This window comes from Calonectris borealis, chromosome 3 (assembly GCF_964195595.1).
Source record: "Calonectris borealis chromosome 3, bCalBor7.hap1.2, whole genome shotgun sequence".
In the NCBI taxonomy this organism is placed as follows: domain Eukaryota; kingdom Metazoa; phylum Chordata; class Aves; order Procellariiformes; family Procellariidae; genus Calonectris; species Calonectris borealis.
The window spans coordinates 105,811,403-105,836,594 of record NC_134314.1 but is presented as its reverse complement, the minus strand read 5'-3'; the positions used below and the strand labels follow the sequence as shown (position 1 = coordinate 105,836,594).

Here is a 25,192-nt window from a genome sequence, read left to right as displayed (position 1 = left end):
TTTTTTTTTTTAAAAAAAAAAAAATTATGTGTAACTTAGAAAATTTCAAGTGGTTATGTTTTCATGAACTGGCTTGTCCTTTGGTAAGACTTATTGCACAATTAAAATATCTTTAAAAAAAAAAAAAGGAGGAGACTCTTGTCAAAATTGAAAATTTTGGTGGAGAAGGTGGCTGAAATACTAGGGTTGAAAGGATTTCCTAACTCTCATTTCAAAACGTACAATTAAACAATAAATGGATAGGAAGAATCTATGAAAAGGGGATGGTTTTTATTTGAGATGTATGATGTAAAATTGTGCACAATGAAATGTAAGGACAGTAAAGCCATCTGTGTTGCAATTAAAGTGAGGATGGGATGCTTGCTAGAAAGAAGTTACTAGGATTTGCAACACTAGGAAGTTCAAGTTTTGGTCTTCCTCATGAAAGATGGTTCTATTCTCATTGCATGCCTGTCGTCTTTCTTCTGCTTAAGGCAATTGTGCAAGTGCTTAAGTCTGCTCTAGTTATGCATAAAAGATGGTATAAGTATTGCTTATACAGTAAGAATATGGATAAGCAGAAGGTACAGCATAGGTTAAGAAAACTTAATCTTCAAATACAGAGCTCTGTGTGTGTGTGTATATATATATAAAAAAATCACTGCTTTGTGTCCCCTGATACCATATTGTGTTTCAAATCCTCCCAAAGGAAGATACAAAAACCAAATATGTACTTATAATTAAATACAAATTAGAATAATTTTATATAATTCATATTACAAGCTTTAAAAAAAATTGAGGCTTATTTTTGTGAAAGATTAACATTTAAAAGGAAATAATTTTTTGAAGTGTACTAGTTATTTAGAAACAAAAATAAAACTAATTTATTATTAGAAAGCAACTAAAAATTATTGGAACTAGTTGAATTCAAGTATAGGACTGCATGTATGTTTGAATATGAACAAGTGTAGAAAGGTAAATAGACCTCAAGTTCTTATAAATAGCTTGCATTGTGAATAGCCGTAGCATTTATAACTTGTACTTGAATTTGTGTGGTGAACTGAAGTGATTTTTTTTTTCAAATTGTTCTACATCTTACTGTAAGTAAAATGTGATTAAATTTTGGTGAGAATATTACTTCCTTAGCAGAGCTACTCTATTGACAAAAAAATGAAATAAATGGTTTACAAAAAAATCTTTTTGTGTGAAACCCACCAAATTGTGATCTGTGTTATTAAAAGACAATTCTGTTTTACTATTTAGACACATGTGGAATATTGTTTATAACAATGCATATACAGCAAAGGACAAAATACTTTACCTATTGATGTCTCTGAGTTTAGGGAGAAGTATGTGCATGTTGTATACACACATTAAGACCATGATGGAAGTCACAGAAAAGTAAACTGTACCTTGCTTTTTTTTTGTTGATGTCATGATCATTGATCATACTTACTTTCTTCAGGGCGACCTTTATTTTCATTTAATTGCCTACCTTTGTTTATAAACTTTTTTCTTTCTTCCCAAGTAGTATGTCATGAAACCTTAAGCAGTGTCTTTTCCAGAATACTTGCAAATGATGTTTAGAAAGGTAATTCGATTTTCAGACTCTTATATTTCATGCGCTGAAGGAAGGCTTAGGCTGCTTTTGATAGAGACTTTTCCTACTTTATTGAGCAGTGGTGTTCCAGAATCAAGCTGAATTGCACAGCATAAGAAGGAAGCAGTGAGCATTTGATGGAAGCAGATAATAAAATGCATCAATTGTGTCAGCACCTCGTTGCAGTCACATCTGGCTTACTGTCAGGGTACCATTAGATTCCCGTGGTTTTATGTGCCAAAAATAATATGCTTTGTAGTTAATGGAACTAGGATATTTGCAGTTTGATTAAAAAAAAAAAAAACCATCCTATTTTCTTTCCGATCTTTGTTGGGCTTAAGTTCAATTTGAGCACAGCCTTGTGTCCTTAAAATTTTACGACTGAAAGATCAATTGTTCTTTTGATCTGTTTCTTTCTTTCTCTTATTACAGTGAATCCAGCAGTCTGAGCAGCAGTGATGCTGGTTTGTTTACCAATGATGAGGGAAGACAAGGTATTGAAACAATCTTTCCCTTCTCCACCCCTCAAACCACATCAGTTGAAATTCTGTAAGCGTTACAAGTTATTCCATAGGTTAATTACTATATTTCTGTTGCTATTACTATTTTAATGAGTTGAAGTATAGCTTGCTTTCTGGGTTTTTTGAAATGTTACCAGAGGGTGTCCTGAATGCATGACCTAGTCAAAAGCTGTCTTGAGAAGCAGTCTCTGTAATATAATAAACTTACTGATAACTTGAGCATCTCCAGAAGACTATCTATGCTAAGTTTTAATTCTTCCATTGCTCCAATTTTTGGACAGGACTCTGTGATCATAGTGCTGCTTCTCAAACTATTTTTGAGGCATCTTTTTTCTTTCTTTTCTTCCAAACTGATATGGCAGGATTTTATAGTTTTTTCACAAGCTACTTTTTCAGTAGTCTAAGATTGTGATTAGAAGATGCATGCTGTTTATGATTTCTCCCCTCTGAAAAATTTTTTCTTTAGTCTAAAATGCAATGAAGATTCAAAATTTTCCTTTAGTATGCATAATGTTCTCACGTGTTCTAATGTGATAAAACTATTGAGGATGGAAGTATAAGATTTTATTTTTAGCTTTAGTGTTTATTGCCATCTTTAAGTACAGCACATTTACCTGTATTATGCTAGCATCTTAGCGCCCAGCTTGTGGACTAAGAAATCGCTGTCTTTCACAGTATACAAAAATGAGGCAAAAATGGTCTCTCAGGTGAAGAAGACTTACTTTTCCGTTGGCGATTCTAAGTTAATGGTAATGGAGATGATTTTCTTATGCAGTTTGCCACAGACTACTTGAGGGTACGCAAGAAAACAAATCCTGTCCCATTCCACAGATCTAGGTTAAAGGGATTTTTTTTTCCTCTGATGTATAATTCAGTCTCTTATGGTTTTTATCTTCTATTTTAATGTTACAGTAGGGAGTTGATTTTTCATACTTAGAGGTGTTACCTTCCTTGCTCAACAGTAACTCATGATACATAAACTGTACCTCCCAGTCTGAGTATCTCTTTTTATTTGTGCTAACACATAGCTTTTTTTTGAGAATTTACGCGCTCATTGAAAGTTTAGATCGATCTTTTAACTTCAGATGAAGTCTTTCAATATATGACACATCAAAAAGATTTGCTTTTACTTCCCTATATGAATTTCTCTTTTGACGTGCAATTTTTAAAACTTTTGTCCTCTATATTTGTATGTAACATGACCTATCGCATTTCATAATCACATACATTTTTGAAGTACTCTTCTGATATATTTGTATCAATATTTTGTCCTTAAATCCTGAACTAAATTGTTTAAATCTTTGAATATGGTTGAAAATGTCTCAGTTACTTTCTGTTTTTCGTATATTTTGTGGGAGGAGAAAAGGGGAGGGATCTGTGAACAACAGTGTTCTTTCACTGGTGTGGTGTTACCTTTTTTACTGTTGGTTCTTACTATTGAGCTGTAATGCATAATTTTTGCCTGTTTGATTTTTTTGAACCTTGATTCAGTTTGATTGTAATTTTCAAGCAGAAAGCATTAGACCTGAAGTAGTATTCTGAAATATAAATAAAAGGAACAACAATAATTAAACTTGAAAAGGATATTGTCAGGACATAACATTTTTTTAATCTCTACTTTGAACTAGTTATTTTGTGGGTATGATCAGAAGACCATTAGCTTCACACTTCACATCTGGGACATTCTTAGATCTGCATTATGGCTTTGGTTTTGTGAAGGCTTTTCTGTGAAAGTATTAATCAGAGATCCTACTGCAAAACCAAAATTGTTTATTTTCTGGTAATACTTATTCCCCCCCCAAAGAAAATGCTAAGTAATTTTTATCTTTGTACTCCTCTTATGAAGTAAGATGAGGTTATTTTATCTCTGTAAGTTAATTTATAGCTGAGCTGAGACACGTATAAAATTGAAAAGAAGGAAGGAAGGAGAAAATAAATCTGATAAAAGCAAAGGAAAAGCCTTGGTGAGAGAAACGAAACTGGAAGAGGAGAGGATGAAAATGTATTAAGGGAAGAACTGACTGATCTTCCTATCCGTTTTTAAAAGATAGACTAATTCCTGTCTTCCCAGTGTCCCTCTTCCAGGATATATGTTCAGAATATCAGCATCTTGACCTCATTTGTAGTTCAAATTTTCTGCACTTCTGACTTCAGGTTTCCGCTAAGTCAAGTGGAGAACCAGAGATTGATTAATGCTGCATGGTGAAATACTTGGTTTAAATGGTATGCCTGCCATCATTCAGAAATTTGGGTAGCAGAGGACAAGAGGATCCTGTTCTCCGGGGCAAGATTTGTTCATTTTGTGTCTCTGAGGTTAAGAGCCATATCTCATTTATTGCAGACAAATACTCTTTATAAAACCCTAATTAATTCCCAAAGCATATTCATACTATGGGACAGACATTCTAGAAAAGAAAGTGATCTAAAGCAGCAATTTCTTTGAGCAGTTGGCCAGTCAGGTAAATAGTTGAATATTTAGTTCTGAACTTTGGAGTGCCTGACCTTACAACTTTTAATATTTTTCCAAAATTGTTTCAGAAAGCAAACAGAAATAAATTCCACCACAGTAACTGTACTCTTCTGTATACAAACTCTCAGAAGAGTTTCAACTTTTATAATTTGATTCAAGAAAACCAGGTGTAACTGTAATTGGGGGTAGTAGTGGGTTAATCGCTAGATATATTTTAATTGCCATCGATTGCTGTGATAAAAGAAAATTGCTGAGACTTGGAAATCCTGCGTTCAACTTCTAATATGTTGTGTGCCATCTAACATTTTTTAAAAACCTTTATACCCTTTTCCTTTCCAGCCTGCCTCTGTTTTAGTCTCATAGCTTTGTTTGTTTGATTTGTTTTGTTCCTATGAAGTCCTCGTCTGAACCTAGCCATGCTTGTCCTCCTTTTCCAAGTTATGCAGGTGCTTACATTAGGTCATGTGAGAGGACAAAAGCAGCTCTCTTGCTGTGCTGTATTCCACTATCGTATTACCTTCTGGCAGAAGTAATTGGTACTCAATGTTTTGCAATCCCAATGAGGCAAATGTTTTTCTTCTGTGAAACATTGCATACCCTGTACACTTAGCCAGCAAAAGCTTAAAGATCATAGAAAATGCTCAGTGCTGGTACAGTCAGTGAAGAAGATAGCTGCTACCTACTAACTGCCAACTAGTAACAAACCTCAAGTGAATTCTTACGGTTTGTATTTTTTTCAGAGGTTTGTAAATTGGTCAACCTTGGGGTAAGATTTAATATAGTTAGCAAAAAAACCAAAATCCTATGCAAATATCAAGCCCTTGAGCCCTTGAGTATGGAGGTGGGAGAGCCTGCCAACAAAGTGAAAGAACTGAACAGTGGCTGGAGCTTATGTATCAGAAATCCTTGTGACTTTCCTTCCTACTCTCCTTTGTTCCTAATAGCGTTTTCATAAACGCCTGTTTTGCAATTATTAAAAACTTTAATGCTAAGCAGTGTTATGCCTGGTATAGAAAACTTTTGCAAGAAGAGTTTCAAAACAAAAGGTCTAATCTTACATTGCAGCATGTACTACAATTCTATTATAAGCCTAGCTAGTAGGACCACCTGCAGTTTCAAGGCACTTCACAGGTATGCTTTACAAAGGCACTTTATAAGTTAAGCTTTCCACAAAATGTTAACAAAAGTGTAACATTATTCAAACACTAGTTGATATTATTGCTGTTTTGGGGGAAAAAAAAAAGTCAAATTGCAAGTATATTCTCTAATGAGTTTTATAGTGAGGGTATGGCAAATAAAACATTATATTCTGCATTCCTAGTCCATCTACACCTACTAGTACACTTGGGGAAATTCAAAGTTTTACTTAAGATTTCTTAAATCATGACATGCAGCACTTGAAATGTCCTTTAACATCTAAGCAAGTAAGAAGGAAGATTATATTAATGAAGTGTTAAACAGTTAAAATTGGAGAAGGTCAGGGAATGTCAGAGACCCACTGTGGATGTGGCTAAGCTTTTAAAGATAGCTGTTCATTATTTTATGATTAAACATATATTCATTACTGTGTCCTTTATGAAGATGACCCACTACTGATTCAGTATATGAGAATTCCATCCTTTTGTCTTCTCTAGCAAGAAACTCATTTGGACCTTGTATAGCATCTCAGTAGCTGCAGGTGTCAGGGTGTCGTTCTCCATATATAAAAAGAAATGGAATGTGCGATGCTAAGTGTAATCAACCCAGTTTTGAACTGTTGTGCCTAATTAGTTTATAGTCTTCGCAGGTGAAGAAGAAATAACGTTAAGTTCTTGTATATGACCTCAGTAGCCGAAATCCTAAATATTGCATGTGGATCACAGTGGTAGAGGTGAAAATAAAGCTGAGATCACATGATATCCTTGGTACAGTTTAATGGCACACCTGAACAGTCGTCCTACTCAAGAGCAGGGCATGATACCACATTGGTCGGGAGGGGTGGGTGGAGGCCTTCATGTGAATTTTCAAGCTTGAATCGGAAGAATTAGCTGCTTAAATTGAATGGTGTCCTGCTATCCCTTTTGCCAAGGTGGCTCTTGTAGAGCACAAAGAGCAAGATGCAATGTGCCTCTGTGGATGGGTAACTTAAGCTTCTGCTTTCCTGAAACTCCTTGTATGTGTTACAGTTAATCTTCTGATGTTTCCAAATGATTATTACAGCTGTTAGCAGTAGGGGTTTTTTTACCTAGAAAGAGGTATACTGGTCATGGAAATGAGACTAGCATCCTAGGGTATTTCACAGTCCATGTGCTGTTGCTCTCTGTGTGCAACTGATGGATAATGGAGCAGCACACTATCAAGTGGTGTTTATAGGACACTGATGCCGAACTCTTTTCACAGTAGCCTCTCAAAGTAGGTTGTGGGTGTTACAGGCAAGCACACCATATGTGAATGCTATGGAGGGTAGTCTGACCATTTTGAAATAAAACTAGGAATGGGGGGAAAACTTTATTTGTGTGCAGGGGAAAGTCTGTTTGTTATAATCCTGCACTGCTTTAGCTAAAATAAGATTTAGGTGAAGCTATGCTGAATGTGAAACTGGTGGTGATGCAAATGGGGTCTCTGTCCATAGAGAAACCATAAAAAGCCCACATAAATCATTTTCTAAACTTCTTAAAGGGGAAGGCAGGTAATTTAACATGAAGGAGTGGTAATTAGATAAATATGTAGACTCAATAATACAGAAGTGAAAATTAGGGAAACAGTAATTGGGGGGAGGGGAAAGTTTAAAAATAAATAAATAAAGCCAGGAACTGAAGTGCCTTGAAATTTAAGAATTGAAATTGACATTTCTGAGCCTTAAATTGAATTTTTTTTTTTTAAACTGATCAGTACAGTTATAATAGAATGTAAATTGCTTTGAAGTAATTCCTTGAAGCTTTAGCATTATCTACAAACAAGTTTGTTGTATTTTAAATATGTGGCTAGGACAATGCATGGGCTCAGAGATCAGTTTTTGGAGATCTGGAGGTGGTTTTACCTTTCCTGTAGCTTGGAAGAATACGATAATTTGCTGTGGTCTTGTGCTGAATAGAAGTTCAGCAGCCCTAAGAGGAAAGGACAGTATAGTGAATCTTTTGAAGTAAAAAATGCTGCTTTGAATTTTTAATTCTCATAAGTTCATGTTTGCTATGGATACTGTGTTGCCTTTTGAGAGCTGCAAATTAAGTAGGAAAAAATCCAAGTATTTGGTTACCAAATTCTTGAGCAGAGAGGCCTCTGTGTTATATTGCCTGTACGTATGAGGTCGGGAATTGGTTACATGCAGTGATCTTCCCTAATTCCTTTAGAAAATGGCATCCCTTCAGGGTAGAGCAATGCACAAAATGCCTGTGGGTGCTCTCACCTGCATAAGAATAGTAGTAATAGGTTTATGTTCACCTCAAGGTGATAATATGATTGAAAATAGTCAAAGGATTTCGAGTTGTTTAGAGTGCACAAACAAGGAAGCTAAAAAACAGGTATACCTGGATTCTGCTGTCACGTGAGAAAAGCCTACGAGGTTCAGATCTTAAGTCCTTTATTCTGCCTTTGGCGGTAAGCAACAGAAGTGTGTAGGGAAGTGTGTAATAGCATAACAGGTAAGATGTCTTAATGGATAGTTGCTTAACAAACTAATATTCGTATTGCACAAAAAGGAAAAGTCAATTTGTATTTTTTCCCAAAGAACCATTGTTGGGCGTATAGCAAAGATACCAGTTTTCTTCCATAGTCATTATTTGCCTTATCCTGCAGTCCATCAACCCAGTCTTAAACTCGAGGTCTTGCTTCCAAGATTGCATTGCATACCTCCTACGGACTTCTGTCCTTGAGCCAATTGTGAAACCGAATTTCAGAATTCTCTACTTAATTTCATAGCTAATTATATGTAACAAGACTTCTTTTGAGTTCCTGATAGTATTTCTTATTAGTCAAGGTATCTAGAGCTCTCATGACAAAATATTCAGGCAAAGTTTATCTGCATAAGAGTTTGGAAAATCTAAACAAAGGAGTTCAAACTTAATTCTGAACCACAGATCAATCTAATGAAAAGGTGTGATTCTCCCTCCACCACCACCACTGTCCCTGTTCAGTACTCTTAGACATCTGCCAAAGAAACCATACCTGGCTGTAATGAAATGAGGATAGAATTAATGGTGATCACCTTTGTGAAATGTCATAGCTATAAATGAGAATTAGAATAAATATGGAGAGTAATCTGAAATATGTCAGGAATGCAAAGAAACTTAAATCTTATTTGGACCTATGTATCTCTTTCCACTTCTGTTTTCCCCTTACTCCATCTAAAAGTTCCTGTTCTCTAGCCTCTGCTAATTTTGCTGATGATAGTGATCATTAAAGATGTAAGGATCACATTTCACGTGCAAGTGACCAGTGAGGGGCCTTAATTATTCTATATTTTCTTGAATTACTTGTCCTGATGAATGCTTACAGCCATTTTCACTTGTGCTTGGTCTTGAAATATTCTTTTCATTGTAACAATTTATTTGGAGAAAGTGTGGTGAATTTTATTTTTCCTCAAATTTTGGCTTGGGTTTTCATTATTTGTATTTTCCCATTGCGAGGTTGAGTGGCAATGAAATGTTACACAAAGGCTTCCTCTTCTTGAAAATTGTGTCTAATAAATCTTACGTTTGTGTCTTGCTTAGTCCTGCCTAATAAAAAATTGAAATGCCAAACAAATAATTTATATGCAGAAATAGTGAGGCATGGTTTGGATACTTTGAAATAGAATTAAAATATACAGCACATCCCTTGAAATCTGATTTTTGGGTGAAAGAAAGGAAACTTGCCATGCCTTATGAAGATATTTTCTGATCTTCTGTAACTACCTGGTTTGTATAAAAGAACATCTTTTAAAACAAACATAGCAATTTATTTTTAGTTGCCAGTGTGTTTGAGCTAAGTTTAAGATCAGATTTTCAGTTTTGTCTTCCTTTTGACTTTAAATCCAGATATTTAAATACTACATCTATAAATATTGTCAGTAAAAATGACCAGCTTTGTGGTATAATGCAGTATAATTCTCAATCACATCATTCTGTCAGTTTTCATTTAAAATCAACTTTTTCAAAACTTATTTCTAAATGAACTTAATCAGATTAACTTCATTTAGTCACATCTGTTCGTGATTGTTTTCCCCTTTTACTAGCCATACAAATCATGAAATTAAGCTAATTATATACCATTATCAGCTCCAAAGAACTAGTTTCACAGTTTTATACCTTTTAATTCCCTGCAGGAGATTAAGGCTTGTTTTTTGTTAATATGTAAAGTGCAGTAACTTAAATGGATTTCCCTGCAGTTATTGCCAAAGGATTAACTAGTTTATTATTGTTTTTCACTATTGAAATTGGTTTTAAAACATTACATTTTATGTGGTTTCATTGATGGCAATGCTTGTCATGCTATTGAAAAACATTTTCCAAATAGAACTGCTATATATGAGTAATTGTTATACAGCTATAAAGCAAAAGAAGTAATTGTCCTGTCAGAGTGTTTATTGATGGTAACATCTGATTTTTATCTTCTCTGCTCCTCCCTCATTTTTGGGGGCTTGGGGGGGATACTGCCCTCACACAGGTGATGATGAGCAGAGTGATTGGTTTCATGAAAATGAATCTGGTGGAGCATGTGGAATTACGGGGGTCATTCCATGGTGGGAACAAGACGACTCTACAGAACTGGAGAGAGAATTGCCTGATCCAGTCTTTGAAAGTATCTTAACTGGTACTTTCCCTCTTATGTCCCGTTCAGGGAGGAGAGGTAAGTAGCAATCAAGCAAATGCAGACTGTAGAATCACTTGGGTACTGTAGAAGGATGTCTGTGGATTATACAAACTATGTAAAATGTTGACAAGTTACCAGTTTGTTTCCTTGAATTATTTCATTTTTAAGATATTATTAGAGAGAAATAATTGAAAAGTCAATGATTAGAAAAGTCAGAAAGTGTAAAACTTACTTTATGTTGATAGCCTACTCTTTTATTTGTTGTCTCAATGTTTGCATTGAGAATTATTAAGCGTTATTTAAAGTGAATCTTTATATTCCATTTTGTGCCTAACTTCTGTGATAATGTTTAGAATTCTATAGAAGTTCATTAATTGAAAGGCTGGAAAGAGTAGTGTGACCATCTGCTTTGCGTTGCTTTATGGTCGGGCCACATTGTTTGTAGAAAAGGAAGGATTCCTTTAGAGCAAGGATTGAGGTTGTAACTTAGAAAATAGCCTTTTCTTTTTTTTTTTTTTCTTTAAAATACTTTAGACAACTGTGGATCCAGTGTATCCCATGGTAAGTTTGATTGCATTTACAGCTAGGAACGCACTCTTAAAATTGAAGTTGTCAGACCTCAGCTTGCTGCCAAAGGATTTTGTTGTACCTTCCCTCTGCCACAAGGATCTCTTTTCACATTTAAATACAGATCTTTTGTGTGAGCAGTGGTCAAATCACTTTTAAACTACTCTGCACTCTGAATGCATTGAATTCTTTTGTAAGGCTTATTTTCTAATACTTGGTATTGTTTCTGAGGACTTGGTTTCTGCATATTCACCAGATTTAACATTTTCTAGTACTAATGAAGTTGTAAGTGATGCAAAAATCACTTTCCTACTGTAGGTCAGTATGCTCTGCGTATGCAGCCAACTGTGCATAGAACCAGGATGGCAGTAAGAATATCTACAGTAATGTTCATTTTCATGACAACTTAGGCTTTCTCTCACTTTTCCCATTCTGTGCTCTTTGTTTCCACCAGTACAATGTTTGACAATATTAAGATGTTTTTGTTTAACTGAAGTCAGATTAATAGATTCGTATGTAACGGTGAATTTTATTGGTTATATAGTATAGGAAATATTCTTAAATCGATTTGTACTCCTTTTTTGTAGGTTTCCAGGGTAGATTTAGTCATCTTCATGGAATGCCAGCAAGAAACATAAAAAGGGCTTCAGGAAACCAGAATACATTGGTAGGTGCTTTTATTATTGTAAGCTAATGTGTACTGTTTTTACAGTTTTTTTTTTTTAAAAAGCATATTCCTCTCATGCTTGTTTCCTGTTGTAGATAGGTGATGGAATGGTAAGGCTACCATGCCACTGCTGCCAGATACTTTGTTTGCTTTTTTTAATAGTTAGACTCTTCCACTGCAATTCTATTGTAATGGAATATTTGTGTGTACTTGAATGGCAGAAACAGTCTAAGACGGTTTCTCAGTACTTATTTCGAACTGAGTGAAGGAAAAGGTTGGAGGGGGCATTATTTAACATTTTCAGTAAATATATTGTTTAAGATGAGAGAAACATGTTTTCGTATACAATGAAAATCAAACCAAAGTTATTTGAAGTTTTTCTGATGCTGAAAGCATTCTAGGATGGATTGTTGTACAATTCTGATTTTTTTTTTAATTTTTTTTTTCCTCCCAAAAGTCTGCTTTGAAAAATCTGTCCTTATTCTCTTTTGTTTGGTTGACTTCTGTGTGGTTGGGGAAAGGGAATATACAAAAAATGTAAAGCAAGTTAGCGATGCACCTGTTATAGACATCATGCATTCCTGTGGAGTGAGTCTGTTCTAAGGCTGTGACTACAAATGAGAGATGTTTGGGTTTTTTTGTTTTTTAAATGCCTTCAGCTCTAGGATTAATGTTTATAAGCAAAAAAAAAAAATCCAACTGTCCTTGCATTTTTGTACAATCTAATAATTGGATTTTGCCATAGCTTTTTTCTAAAATAAGATTCTAATGAATTTTTAAGAATTCTTTCGAGGAGGGCATGAGGAGAAGAAAGACTTGACTTTATAAATTAAAATGTTAAAATGTATTAATTGTAGTGCAGTCTATTTCTTTCTTATCAGAATAGTGTTTGGAAGAGAAGGAGAATGTGGGAGACTCTTTATCAGTGTATAATAAACATATCATAGCATGATAAATACTGCAACATAGATGTTCTTTATTAATTGAGAACATTAAATATTTTCAAATTTTAATTTGCCTAGACAAAATAAGGTGCTTCTGAGAAATGTAAGAGCTATTATATGTGGACAGAATAGAAAGGAACTTTTAGAAATTTAACTTGTTTTGAAGAGGGAAGGGTTTATAATTGAAGTCCCTGTCCAATAATTGCCATTTGGAGCTGAATAGGATGCTTTAAAACCTTGGCCTGTGATCTCTGCTGTTAGTGGTCGTGAATTAGATGAATGCTATCTAGTTCTTGGTTTCCTATCTACCTATTTTTATTTTTGGTTCAGTGCTTGCTTGAGCATATCTGGGATTTGTAGCCCATTTTCTAGGCTTATTGCAATTTCACTCTGGTATTTTATAGGAGCTATTATAACTGATAGGTTAGCTTCATGGTATTGATGATACATGGCTTAACTACCCTAAAAACTGCCTTTTCCTCTAAATTGTAAAAAGGTGATTAAATTTCAATTGATGAAGATATACTGTGAATGCGTATATATAATAAAAAATCCTAATGTTTATTTTCTGCTATGCTTTCTGGATTGTCCTTAGGAGCCCATTTTGTCTTCCAGTCATGATATCTCATATATAAAGATGGTATTGTAGTTCCCCTTATAACAAAAATGCAAGCTGATCTACTAAAGACTGATAATTCAGTTACCTCCAGTTATTAAATATATCATTTACATTGTGTTGTGAAACAAGGTTGACATGTGAACGTACCTTCTAAGCCACTATGTTTAGGCAGGAGTGCATATATGGAATCAATATGCAGTTGGCTCTTCAGATGCAGAGTTTTCTGACCTTCTTAATGACTATTTATGTTTGTGGGCACATCTGCTGCATCCATCTTTGCAAACGTAGCTATATAAACCAGAGTTCATGTGCTTCCCTTTGTCAGTGATAGCTTCTTAAAGAAAATCTTTTTTAGATACTCCAATCCAATGACAAAAAAAAGTCATTTAATATCTGTGACACCTGATAACGCAGAACAAGAAGTAATTACTGCTATTAGACGGTAACAGTGAAGAAGAGCAAGAATGCTTTTAGAAAGATTAATATTCTGAGGAAAGAACACTGCAGACTCAACTCATTAAACAGAGTTGTGGTGTGACTTAATTCTTTTTCAACAGTGAGAAGTCTGATGTCTGTATCACTGCTTTTACACCGACTTTAAAGGGAGACAAAGTAAAAAATGGCGTTTCCTACTGAGATATATTACCTAAAAGATGCACTTTATATACTGTATTCAATCTAAGGATGTGTAGTTTTTATCTAGGGAATATGAGCATATACTTAGCCCTTTGCATACAGTCAATGTGTGTATAAACTTTTTTGGAAAGGTTTAGTTGAAGGTTCACAATTATAGCAGCTAGCGAAACCTTGAAGAGATTACTGATTTAGGGAAGGAAGAATTAACAGCTATGAAAATACCTTGATATATCGTCATCCTGTGTCAAAAAGTGTTTAATGCCCAACTGTTTGGGTGTTTTCTTGTAAATGAAACATCAGGCTAAGAGTGTGATGATTACTTACTATATACCAAGGAAACTGCTAGCTTAAATCGTTTTCACACCACAGTTTCTAGAAGCAGTGGGACCTGAGAATCAGAGGAAGAATGCTGCTCTTTATGGACAAGTTAGTGAACTTTAATTTGAAGTAGCTACAGCTGGCACTCAGATTCTGTCCAGATGATCTTCCCACATTTCATTGATGAGTTGCATAATTTGAACAAACTCATGGGTCTTTCTGTCATCAAGTGTACTGCCTTTGAGTCAAAACGCTTTTCTAATGATCATACAGCACTGGACAAGCAAGAGAGAAGTAAAAACCTAGCATGCAAACACTATGAAAATCCTCACCTAATCCAATGTGCAAGTTGAATGAGTTGCCATACAGCAGATGACAACTGAAAAAGCTGAGCAAGTATATGCAAAAAAATATTCATCACAACTGGCTTATATCCTTTGGATTGTCCAATTTACTTGATAGGCATGTTTTTCTATGGAATCTGTAATTAAATGGTTTGTCAGGCATATATTTTGGCATACAATTATAATGCTGGTATTTCATGTCTTCATTGCTTTGTTTAGTGGCAGCATCATTTGTAACAGAACTTTATTTGAAAAGAAATAGAAAACCACGTGACTTTTCTAATACACTATGCTTTTGATCCCACCTGTGTCAGGTTGCTAGTAGGAACTTAGTAATTCTAATCAGAAACATGATACCTGTACTTTCATATCATACCAGTATTTAATGTACTCTTTCGTATATTGCATGAAATCTTATTGTGCTTGGTTGACTTCTGCAGTTATATATGACCTGATCAACTATTCCCAACCCCCGCATTCTTTTATGTTAGACAAAAGTTCTACAACTTAGAAGTAGTGTTTTATGAATGAAATGCTGATTTCTTAGAAGGAATGCTTTTTTCATCCAGTCTTTTTTTCTCTGTGTTTATAGACTTGCCTGTCATTTATCTAGTACTACATCTCTGTCCTTTCCAAGAAATTAGACATGAAACTTTGGTATTTAGCACAATAAAATCAGAAATCTAACATTTTAAATGCATTGGAAATGTGAAGGTTCACTTCTATGGTGTAGAATACTAGATGAACTCGTTACCTTCAATGATTAAGACCACCATACTTTTCTCAGATGGATTCCTGGGGAGATCACAGAAGCCCTAGTTAAAGAAAATAAGAGTTAATAATTACAGTTAGTGAAAGTAGAACATGACTACTTTTTCATTTCTTTCAAAATATTTTGCCCAACTTAATACTCAATGACTGAAAAATTTCGCTTTTATTCACAACTCCTCCATACAAATAAGTGCAGGTTTTAAAAATCACTACTGTTGTCTTAGCTGTTCCTTGTGTGGTTCTAGATACAGTTCCTTCCCTGAGACAGGGAGAGACATTATAGGGTTTAGTTTGAGGACTTCTATGTGTCGTCTCTTCCTGCCTGGATTCTCTGTCAGGGCTGGCAGATTTCACTGGGCTAAAGTGCAAAAACATGACCAATAAAAATGATGCTTTCTCTTGACTCCGCCAATTTTTCCATCCATCACGTTTATGTCATGGGTTTTGATTTCATGATATTAAAGACAGCTATTTTAAGTCTTGCACTCCTAGGATTGATTTTTTTTTTGCACAGCTGCACTATTGAGCTTGACTATGCATAGTTGTAATTATTCAAAAAATACGTAAAGAATGAAAGCTGCATTTCGGAGACCCATTATCTGAAGGTGTCTGGGTATTTCTGTCAAATCCTGTGACTCTCTTTCAAAAGTTCCAAGGTAAAAGAGCTTTTCTCAAAACGTCGTTGTCAGATAACTACTACTCTATTGATGTGAGGAGAAAAGATTTCTTGAGCACTCATGCTTTTTGTTAACTGCTTTCAAAATGTAAAATCAAATCAAACATTTCTGCTTCTAAGTTCTTTCTAACTGAAGAAACAGCCACATGTTTTCAGGAATTTTTTTCTTGTCAAAATATTTTGGAAATTGAGTGAAATGGTATTAGATAAGAAATGTTGTTACAGATCTAAGGAATGTTTCTTTAAAAAGTAAGTTGGGCATTGTTCTTACAGTATTGGTCAGAAGCCTCTCTATGGATGCTCTGCAGCTTTTGGAAAAATACTGCTTCTCAAGTTAAAGTTGATTTGGTGTTGTGGAGAATTCTTGTACACTGGATGTGTGGCACAGTCAGATAGAACACAATTCAGTTTCAGTTAGGTGCATGAAGTAACTTATCTGTGGGGTTTTAATTATTTTCTTCCGTAAATTATTTTGTCATTTGGAGTGACAGTCTCTACGTCAAACTCTGTGAAAATGAGTGGTATCAGATGATGTCTGATAACAAAACTAAACTCTTGTTGGATTCCAGACTTTCACTCATTCAAGATCAGGAATATTAGGCCTTTGTGTCTGAGGATGACATTTTGAAACCTTACACTGCTAAAGCTGTGAATGATTTTTTTTTTTTTTAAGTGGGTAGGAGGGTAGGGGCTTTTGTCTTTTTGTAATGGGGATTTTATTAAGATTTTCTGCAAAAATGTTTTCAGCTATTTAAGGCATTTCTCGCTGTGCTTTTCCTTTTATTTTTTAAAATTTTTTCCTTGTTTGTAATTGTCTTAAATTTATATCTGCTTATGCAAAATGTAGTGAGTAAGCCATGCACTTTTAATCCTCACTTTAGTTAACTCAGTACCTTAGTTTTACAACATAGGGTAGAAGGAAAAACTTCCTGGAGGATTGGGTGGTTTCCTGCACTCACGTGCTTCCTGCAGATGTGGTTTTTCAGACAGAAAAATTCAGGTTGCTAGAAAAGGAGGTGCTGCTGTGACAGCAGTTTAGGCCCCACCTTTGATTCTTCCAGTGTTCGGTCACTGTTGGCAAAAATGCTACAATTTTCCCAAGGAATGAGTCAAATGGCAGTCTTCTAGACTTCAGAACTTTCAACCTAGTCAGGTTGAAATAGCTTTATTTTATGAGAAAACAAAAGGAAAAAAAAAGAGCTTCTGTCAGATTTCAAAACCCCATTATAAAAAACCCTATTATAAACAATGTAGGTTTCAAAAATGGGATGTAAATATTGGGAATGATCTTGACTATCTGTGATGTTCTTAACTTCATCTAATATTTTTTTGAGAACTGCTTATTGTTCTTACACCTGCTATGTATTTTGCATAGTAAGAGGTTCTTTTTTCCACAAATTAATTTTCAAGTGCATTTTTACTAAAGCTTTCACTTATACTGATGCAAGCTTAATATAATTTGTTCCACTTGCCATGGTAAGCTCCTGATGGAAGAGTAAAAGCTTCTTAGTGACTTTAGTAATAGCTTAGCATACCTACTCATCAAAAGAATCATAATTATACCTGTACCATGTCTCATAGTAGGTCAGTATTTCTCCAAGTTATTCCCATCACTGGTAGCACCAATGGTGGTACCCATACTTAAGGTAAATATTGTGATCGTTCAAGGCAGAGCACTTGATTTAGTAAATCACTTTTGTCAGTATAGTTGTCATTGTTACAAAGTATTTTGAATCCTACCTATCCTTCAATAAAGTCTGCCTTACAACCTATGTTTAACTGACAGTGATTTTTGTGTCACTTGTAATTGTCTAATGAAAATCTGTGATAAGCTTGGTGTCATCAAACCAGTAAACACACACAAATAATACCACAGCATTTCTGTCTCATTTGAAGCTGCAGTTCATTAGCCAAAAAGGAGTTACAGGTAACTCAAGTACCAAATGTTTAGATTTCAACAAAACTAAGGTTGGTCAGTTTTGTTATTACTTCTGTTACCTAAGTGTAAAACCCCTCTGCCATAATTAAAATAGTTCAAGAAATCTCAGCTGGTTTGTAATAGTGGTAAGGGCACTAACTGGTGAAGGTGAGCACATTTGTTTTATTTTCTTCTATATCACTTATATTGTAAATTAGAGTGTATAGACTTGAATTGTGTCCTAGTTTCATTCTTACAAAATATATGCCTATCAAAAAAAAAACCCAAACTTTAAATGCATCAGGCAATTAATAGCTTGCAGAGGTAACAATTGTACTATATCAACAACTGAAGATACCTTTTAGGTATAACTACTGAAACAGATACTCTGTTTGCACAACAGAGCTCGCAATAGTTTTTCTTAGTATATTTCACCTGCTGTGGTGACCACAGCATACCTTTAAAATATCAAAGGTTAACTTCTACCTAAAGTGAATGTGGTAACTTAGTCTCTTTTCTTGGACTCTCACTTCAAGTATAGTGTCAAAAACAGTATCCTACTTCAGCGAAATAGTTGCCCTCCAGCATAGTCTCAGAAATGCCAAATGTGCTGCTTATTTTTTAAATGCATCTTGTGGTTTATTCATGGTGACAAGTGCTGTGAACTGTTAGTCTGAGCAGTATTCCCTGTAATTCACCTTAACCCAACCACTCAAATGATAGTCATCTACAATTACACTTAAGTTTACTTTTAAACCAGGGCAAATAGCATAATGATATCCCTTTTATTCTTCAGTTAGTGTCTATCTTGAAAACACATTTAATATGGTTTTACAGCACTCCTTACAGATAATAATGATTTTAAAAAGCTCTGACCTCAAAATATGAGGCAGCATAATTATTCCTCTTGTTTTCTGTTGTTTATCACAAAAAAATTCCTCTTTCTGGTGTCTGGCTGCATAAAATGTTTCTTCTGCAGACATTTGGAACTTGCTTGTTTTGACTTCCAAGTCCGTATTTGTTCTTTGTTTTATGTTTTACTGCAATTCTAATGGAAAGAATTAGTCTTTAAATGTAATTGGTTTTAGTATCTTTTCTGAAAAAATACCACTCAGTCGAGTCTCTTCTAGAATCTTCTTAAAGCCTCAATAGCAGTGTTTTGAAGAATTAATGGTAAAACAACAACATCTTGTATCCAGCATCAAGTTAGGAGTTGTATTTCCTTGTATTGAACTTGATGGAGGAGTTGATCATTTAATGCTGAGAATAGACAAAAAATCCTATGTGTAATAGGCAAGGAACACATGCACAGATAGTGTGGCTTAGCTGATGAGCAACATCTCATTTATGCTGTCATAACATCATAAATGTCAAGTAAATCATGACAGTGATTTCAGCTAACGCAGTTTAGTGTTTTTTAACTGAAAGTATGTACAAGATCAGATACAACTCCTAAACTGCTGAAAGCTTCTTGCTAATTCAAATCATAATAATTTACATGAGTAGGTTTTCCACTCCATAGGAAGCTTTATCTTTTTACTTAGAAGAGGTGGTGTGGGAGAATGAGGACTACCAATAGACGGGACAACTGGAAAATAGTCCAGCTGTTATTTCAGTTGCATTTCATATGGTGCCCATCCGTAGGGAAAACAACTTTCACAACGGCACTTTAGATATCTAATAAAGTACTCTGCCTATCTGTAGAAGTCTAGATGAAGCGTATTAATAGTGGCCTTCTAGATTTGTACTGAGATACACAGTTTATACTCTGATGCACTCATTTCTGTTTTGTTCTCTAGCGCTGCTCTAGCTTTACTTTATGTAGTACATATTTTAAAAAATTCTTATCTCAAAAGTGATCAATGTCATTTGCAGCTCATCTTTCAAATCATTACTGTAAGGCAAAGACTGGGAATTAAAATGTTATAATCTTGTTTCATTTATAACAAAAGTGAAAATACAAGCTGCAACTTAAAATGTTGGGGCTTTTTCTATATACAGTCTGAATTCTTATGGCTTGTACCCAAAGTAAGAGGCAGCTGTAAAAATAGTGCATTAAACTGGATCTTTAGTGTCTTCTCCAGCAATTTGTCATGGAGGTGCGTATATCAAATAACTTCAAAATACAGCACAGAAAATAAAGTAGCAAACACAGGATGCATTGTGCTGAAATTAAATAGCCCAAGAAAGTTATTCTGCTGCTTTTGTAATGTGAGATATAATACAGGAATGAAGAGGTACTCCTTTGCCTTTGTGTTTGATTACTTTAGTTAGTTAGATGTAAAGACAATTTTCTATAACTTGTTAAAAATCACCATAAAGAAGTGGAGCGAACCATGGTTGTTGTAGCCTAACTTACCTGGGACATATTGAGAGTATAGTTTTGAGGGAAGAAAGTACTCAAAATTTTTCAGGGACTGCCTCTTCTGATAGTTATCATGTGGTATTTACAACAAGTAAACACGCAACTGCAGAAAAGACCCTTTTCTTTACGGAACTGTAGGCTTTGTTTAATGTGTTTCTGAGAGATCTTCAAATTGAATGAGTTGCAGAAGTGAATACTTTCTTAGATATGTTTATCTGATATGAGAGACTGCAATGCTAACTTTAAATAAATGGTGATAAGCAATCCTAGAATGGAAAGGTCATTTCCTGAAGGTAATCAGTAAATTAATAATGCTGTGGGCTGTGAGATGAGTCACAGGAAAATTCAAAGCTCCTGTGTTTAGTGGTGTCTTGATGTTGTGGAAAATCCTATATATAATGTTGGTATGATCTTTTCAAAAGCATAGTGATCTCTGTTTTGTGTGTACTTAAATAATTTCCCCAGTTACCGAATTACATATTGTATGTCGGAATAAACAGGACAACAAGAAAAGGTTTGTTGACATCAGCACTTCCAACTGAATTGGAGTGGTTCAAGAGACTGTTGGTCCTTGCCTTTTAGTTACTGTCCCTTCAGTTAGGCCGCAGTACCTGCTTTTCTAGTTTCTTTTCCAAGTGAAGTGTAAACCATTATAACTGATCACGTGAACCCTTTCAGTCCAACAGTTTTGAGAACTGTTCAAAATCTGTTCCATTCAGCCCCGTGCAATTTGATGCAGCAAACTCATACTTGCTTCTGATGATCTGATTTTTGTCATGGTTTGTTTTCCTTTTCTCACTATTAACTTTAGGATAGTCCCTTGTTTGACAGGTGATTTTAAAACCTGCATGCACAAGTATGAGAATAACTTTTGTATTCTCTTGTTTCTCAGCATTGACTTAGCACTCCTGCAGATCATGGTTTTAAAGGTCAAGGAAGAAACTTATCCTCGGTTCAGAGAACTGAAAATTGTCTATTTTCTTACTGCTAGCTGATGGCTAAACTGTGTTGCAACTGTCCTGCTATAGATGTATATATTTTTTTAAACACTTATAAAATTAACTGTAAAGAGCGCTAGATAAAATGTTCCCCATTTCCCTGACCCCTCCTATTGGATTGTCAGTTCTAAAAGACTTATTTTACAAAGACCTAAACAGATAGATACAGTAGGTTTACAGTAGATTGCATTTTTATTCTCTATAGAATATAGTTAACTGGAGAAAAAGAAACCTTTTTCCTGTTTTATGTCATGCTGTTATGCTTTGAAAAAGAAAGCATGCATATGGTGATTGAGATTTTGTTGCCATACTGCTTTCTCTCTTTTTTTGTTCGAGTTTTTAAAAAATCAGGAGTCTAATCACTGATGTAGATCTAAGGCAATTGAAGACAATTTGCAGTACCTAGAATAACTTTAAGAACATTACCTGTTAGAAGTTACCATAAGGCAGCCTCCCCATGCAGTAAAATACAGCACTTAAGTGAAAGATAGGAAATAACTGCGGGTGTTTTTTGCATAAATAAAAGCTAGCATTTCAATGTTAAGTTGGGCATAAATATTTTAAAATATATTGATATCCCTTGTTCAGGAGAACAGAACACTTAACTATATTTTGTCAGATTATTGAGAATAAACTATGTAATAGTCACATCATATATAATATTTTAAAACTCTGAAGGATTTATTAAAGTTTTCTTTGTACACAAACTGATATATTTATAAAATGAATTCCCCTGTATCAGTGATATATATGCATATTTTCTTTAGGGTTTAATGTGATTTTTTTGTTGTTGTTGTTTCAGGAAAACAACTTCATTTACATAGGATGTTTTACTGAATCTTATATTAAATATTACTAGAATGTGGAAAATATTTTAAAAATATTTGGGGGTTGATGGATTAGTACTCTTCAAAGGGAAACAAAACACTAAATATTTCTAATCCTGCATTATTTACCGCATGGGTGGTTAAATGCTACTTTAAGCCCCATAAAATTAAAAGGGAGAAATCTGCCAACTGTAGCAGGAATTGGATTTAGGAAGAGTGGTACAGAGCCAAAATATTGCTACAGAATTAAATGTCAAAAATCTTCTTTAATAGTAGATATATAGTTCACAGTGCCTGGTTATGATTAATACATTTAATCTAAATCACTGAAAGTTGCTCTCTCCTTTTCCATAAAATACAATAGGACACAAATCAGTTTTACTGTAGGTGGATAACAATTGGAAAATAATGCATCTTCCCGCCCAATAAATTGTCAGTTATACCTTTTAACTAAAATCGATTCATCTTTCCAAAATTTATTACAATTTCTAATAATAAATCTTTTCAAATGTTTATTCATTTGCTTTTTGATACATTTGTGCCACTTTTGCTATGGTCTAATGTTTTTTCTTTTGATTCATTGTAAATTAGAAAATCTATTTTGAGTCAATTTTCTAGTTAAGAAGTTAAAATCTATAACCTAGCCATTTTTTTCATAGTCTCCTTTGCACATTTTAATACCCTTGAACTTAGATACAATCCAGTAAATTCTGATCAGAAGGTGATTAAAAGACTTTTCACTGCAACTTCTTGACTGAGGGCCAGATTCATAAAACAAGCACTTACGAGATTGTTAGCTAGTTTTCTCCTGCACATCTCCCTGATTCAAAGTGGAAGATTGAAGCAATTATAGCAAATGAACAGATGCATAGGTTTTGGCCAAAGATTTTTAGTATGGACAATGAGAATTGCCCTTTTGAATTAGAATCCAGCTGTGACCATACAGTGTATGATAGAAGCCTCCTTTTGTTGTCTCTTTGTAGCAGGAAGACAATGATAGTACTGGAGATCACTAAGCATGCTGTATGTTTCCCATTATTTGTTGTGTCTGTAATTATCCAGTGCTAACCTTTTCAGGTGTGGTCATCTGCCACTTCACATTCTTAAAAGTAACAATTTTTTTAAGAAGAAAATATTTTAAAAGAAATTTTTCATTACTTTCTCTAATGATTGATCTGCTTTAGGGAATTGTGTTCATTGTTCAGCAGTTTCCTGCTCTGTATATAATAAAATGTGTCAGAGGGGTAGTCTTAATTTAAAAAAAAATCTACCAATAAGCATATTTCCTGTTCTGATCCAGTTGAACAATGTGATGTTTTAGTCAGTTTTCTGACAAGAATTATGTGTGAGAAGCTTAATCTAGTATGTAGCCATATCAAATTCCTTAACACACAAATCTGTTTTGTTTATATTATAAATGTCAACATCGGCAGAATAGAGGGAGAGGGTAAGAAAATGTTTCAAACATAACTATGACAAAAATTACATTCATAATTTGAACCTGATATACAGTATCACTTATTGGTAAATTTGTGTAGCTGAAAGCATCCTGGGTTTTAAAGTGATTGATTTCAGAGTTAAAAAAATCATTTGTGTGGATGGATTGGAATTCATTAATTTTACTAATTACACAATGAAGAAAACAGATGTTTTCTTAGGCAAAGATCAGGCTTTAATTACAGGTCTTACCTGCTCGTCTAAAAATAGTGTCAATATGTTCATGTCTCTCAAAGTTAATTTCTTATTTTTATATGGAAGTACGATTCTTACATTTGTTAAGCCTTATTCTAATTGTGTACAAATACAAATCTAATACTCAGAGTACTCATTAAGGTGTACATATGTCATAATTCATCTATTTAGAAAATTCTTTAAGGGTAAGTTGGTAAAGATTGGCTCTTTAAAATGTGAAAATCAGTACTACTCTACTTTCAATTATAATAGTATGTGTTACAAAAATAGTCAAAAACACTTGCAACAAAGCTGAGTTTCCAGCAATTATATAAATCTGTGTAGAGTCCCCTTAGGACTCTTATTTTGAGGTATGTACTCTGTAGGACTACAGCCTACATGAGAAAGCGAGAGTAAGGTACCATAGAATTAGAGGAGGAACCTAACAGAGGTATTCTGTGTGTTCGTTTTGTCCTTTAGCAAACTGTGATAAATATGTTGTTTGTTGTAATTTCTTTAAATATGTATTTGTCACTGCCATGGGGCAGTGGAGATCACTTAACTCGTACTAATAATTGGCAAGATCCAGAAAGAAATTACCTTTGAAAGGTGCATTTGCAGCCAACAGCCTGAGGATGCATGATCTGTAGAAAGAGTAACTATTTTCACCCCATTCTTCTGTGCTTGGAAGAAGCGGATAAGAGGAAAGAAGCTAGCAAAGCATTAGTAAGTGTAGTTGGTATAATGCATATTTAATGGAGTAAACTGATGCAAGGCTGTAAATGAACTCAGAGAAGTGACAATTGTCATATTAAAAAAACTTGATCATTTTAACTTAGTGTAAAACCTTTCTAACTTCAAAACATAATTTTCTCAGTACTTCTTTATACTATCCTTTCTCAGACTTTACTGTTTGCCGTGATTCATCATTTATTTCAGAAACTGCGTATGTTGCATGGAAGAGAATTCTCATAACTTTTCAATGCAAATATGTTTTGTTCAAAATCAGAAGATTGTCCTATAGCGAGCACAATTTCCATGGAAGAAAAAGCTGAGATGTGTGTACAGTAAAGCAACACAAAATGACAAAACATAAGCAGAGTCAGTATAATCCTTTAGTAGCAAACTCCAGTGGTTGTCCAGGTGTTCCATTATAGTCTTCTCTTTCTTTTAGATGTTATGGGGTGGGGAAAGGTGCTTTCTAAAAAGCAATCTGCTTGGGTGTTCTTTCAAGATTTTGGTCGGGGGGATTATTTTGCCTTTTTTTCTGTGGAGGGAGATTTGTATGTGCTTTGCTTATTTCAGGGGAGTTGCTACTGCAGGTGGTATGGTCAGAGCTGTTGAGCAGTCTTAGAGTGCAGCAGAGCTGAAATCCCTCATGAACCCGGAAAGCTTCAATATGACTAGCTGCTTTTAGTTGTGGTGAGGTATTGAGAGGTTGTGGGACCTTGGAGAAGTAGGTCCTTAATCGTTTAGTGTTCTTTTAATGCTAGGTTAATAATATGAAACTACTATATTGTGTTAGATTGCAT

At 34.5% G+C, this 25,192-nt stretch overlaps 1 protein-coding gene across 3 annotated transcripts in view; it reads left to right on the top strand.

The window, feature by feature from the left end:
* Positions 1–25,192, top strand: part of GPATCH2 (G-patch domain containing 2) — a 128,449-nt gene that overhangs the window by 12,720 nt on the left and 90,537 nt on the right. For all 3 annotated transcript variants that reach the window (XM_075147095.1, XM_075147093.1, XM_075147094.1), the window contains 3 exons: positions 2,012–2,073; positions 10,193–10,375; positions 11,494–11,573. In XM_075147095.1, coding sequence (XP_075003196.1) covers positions 2,012–2,073; positions 10,193–10,375; positions 11,494–11,573 — 325 coding nt within the window. The remainder of the gene's footprint in view (positions 1–2,011; positions 2,074–10,192; positions 10,376–11,493; positions 11,574–25,192) is intronic.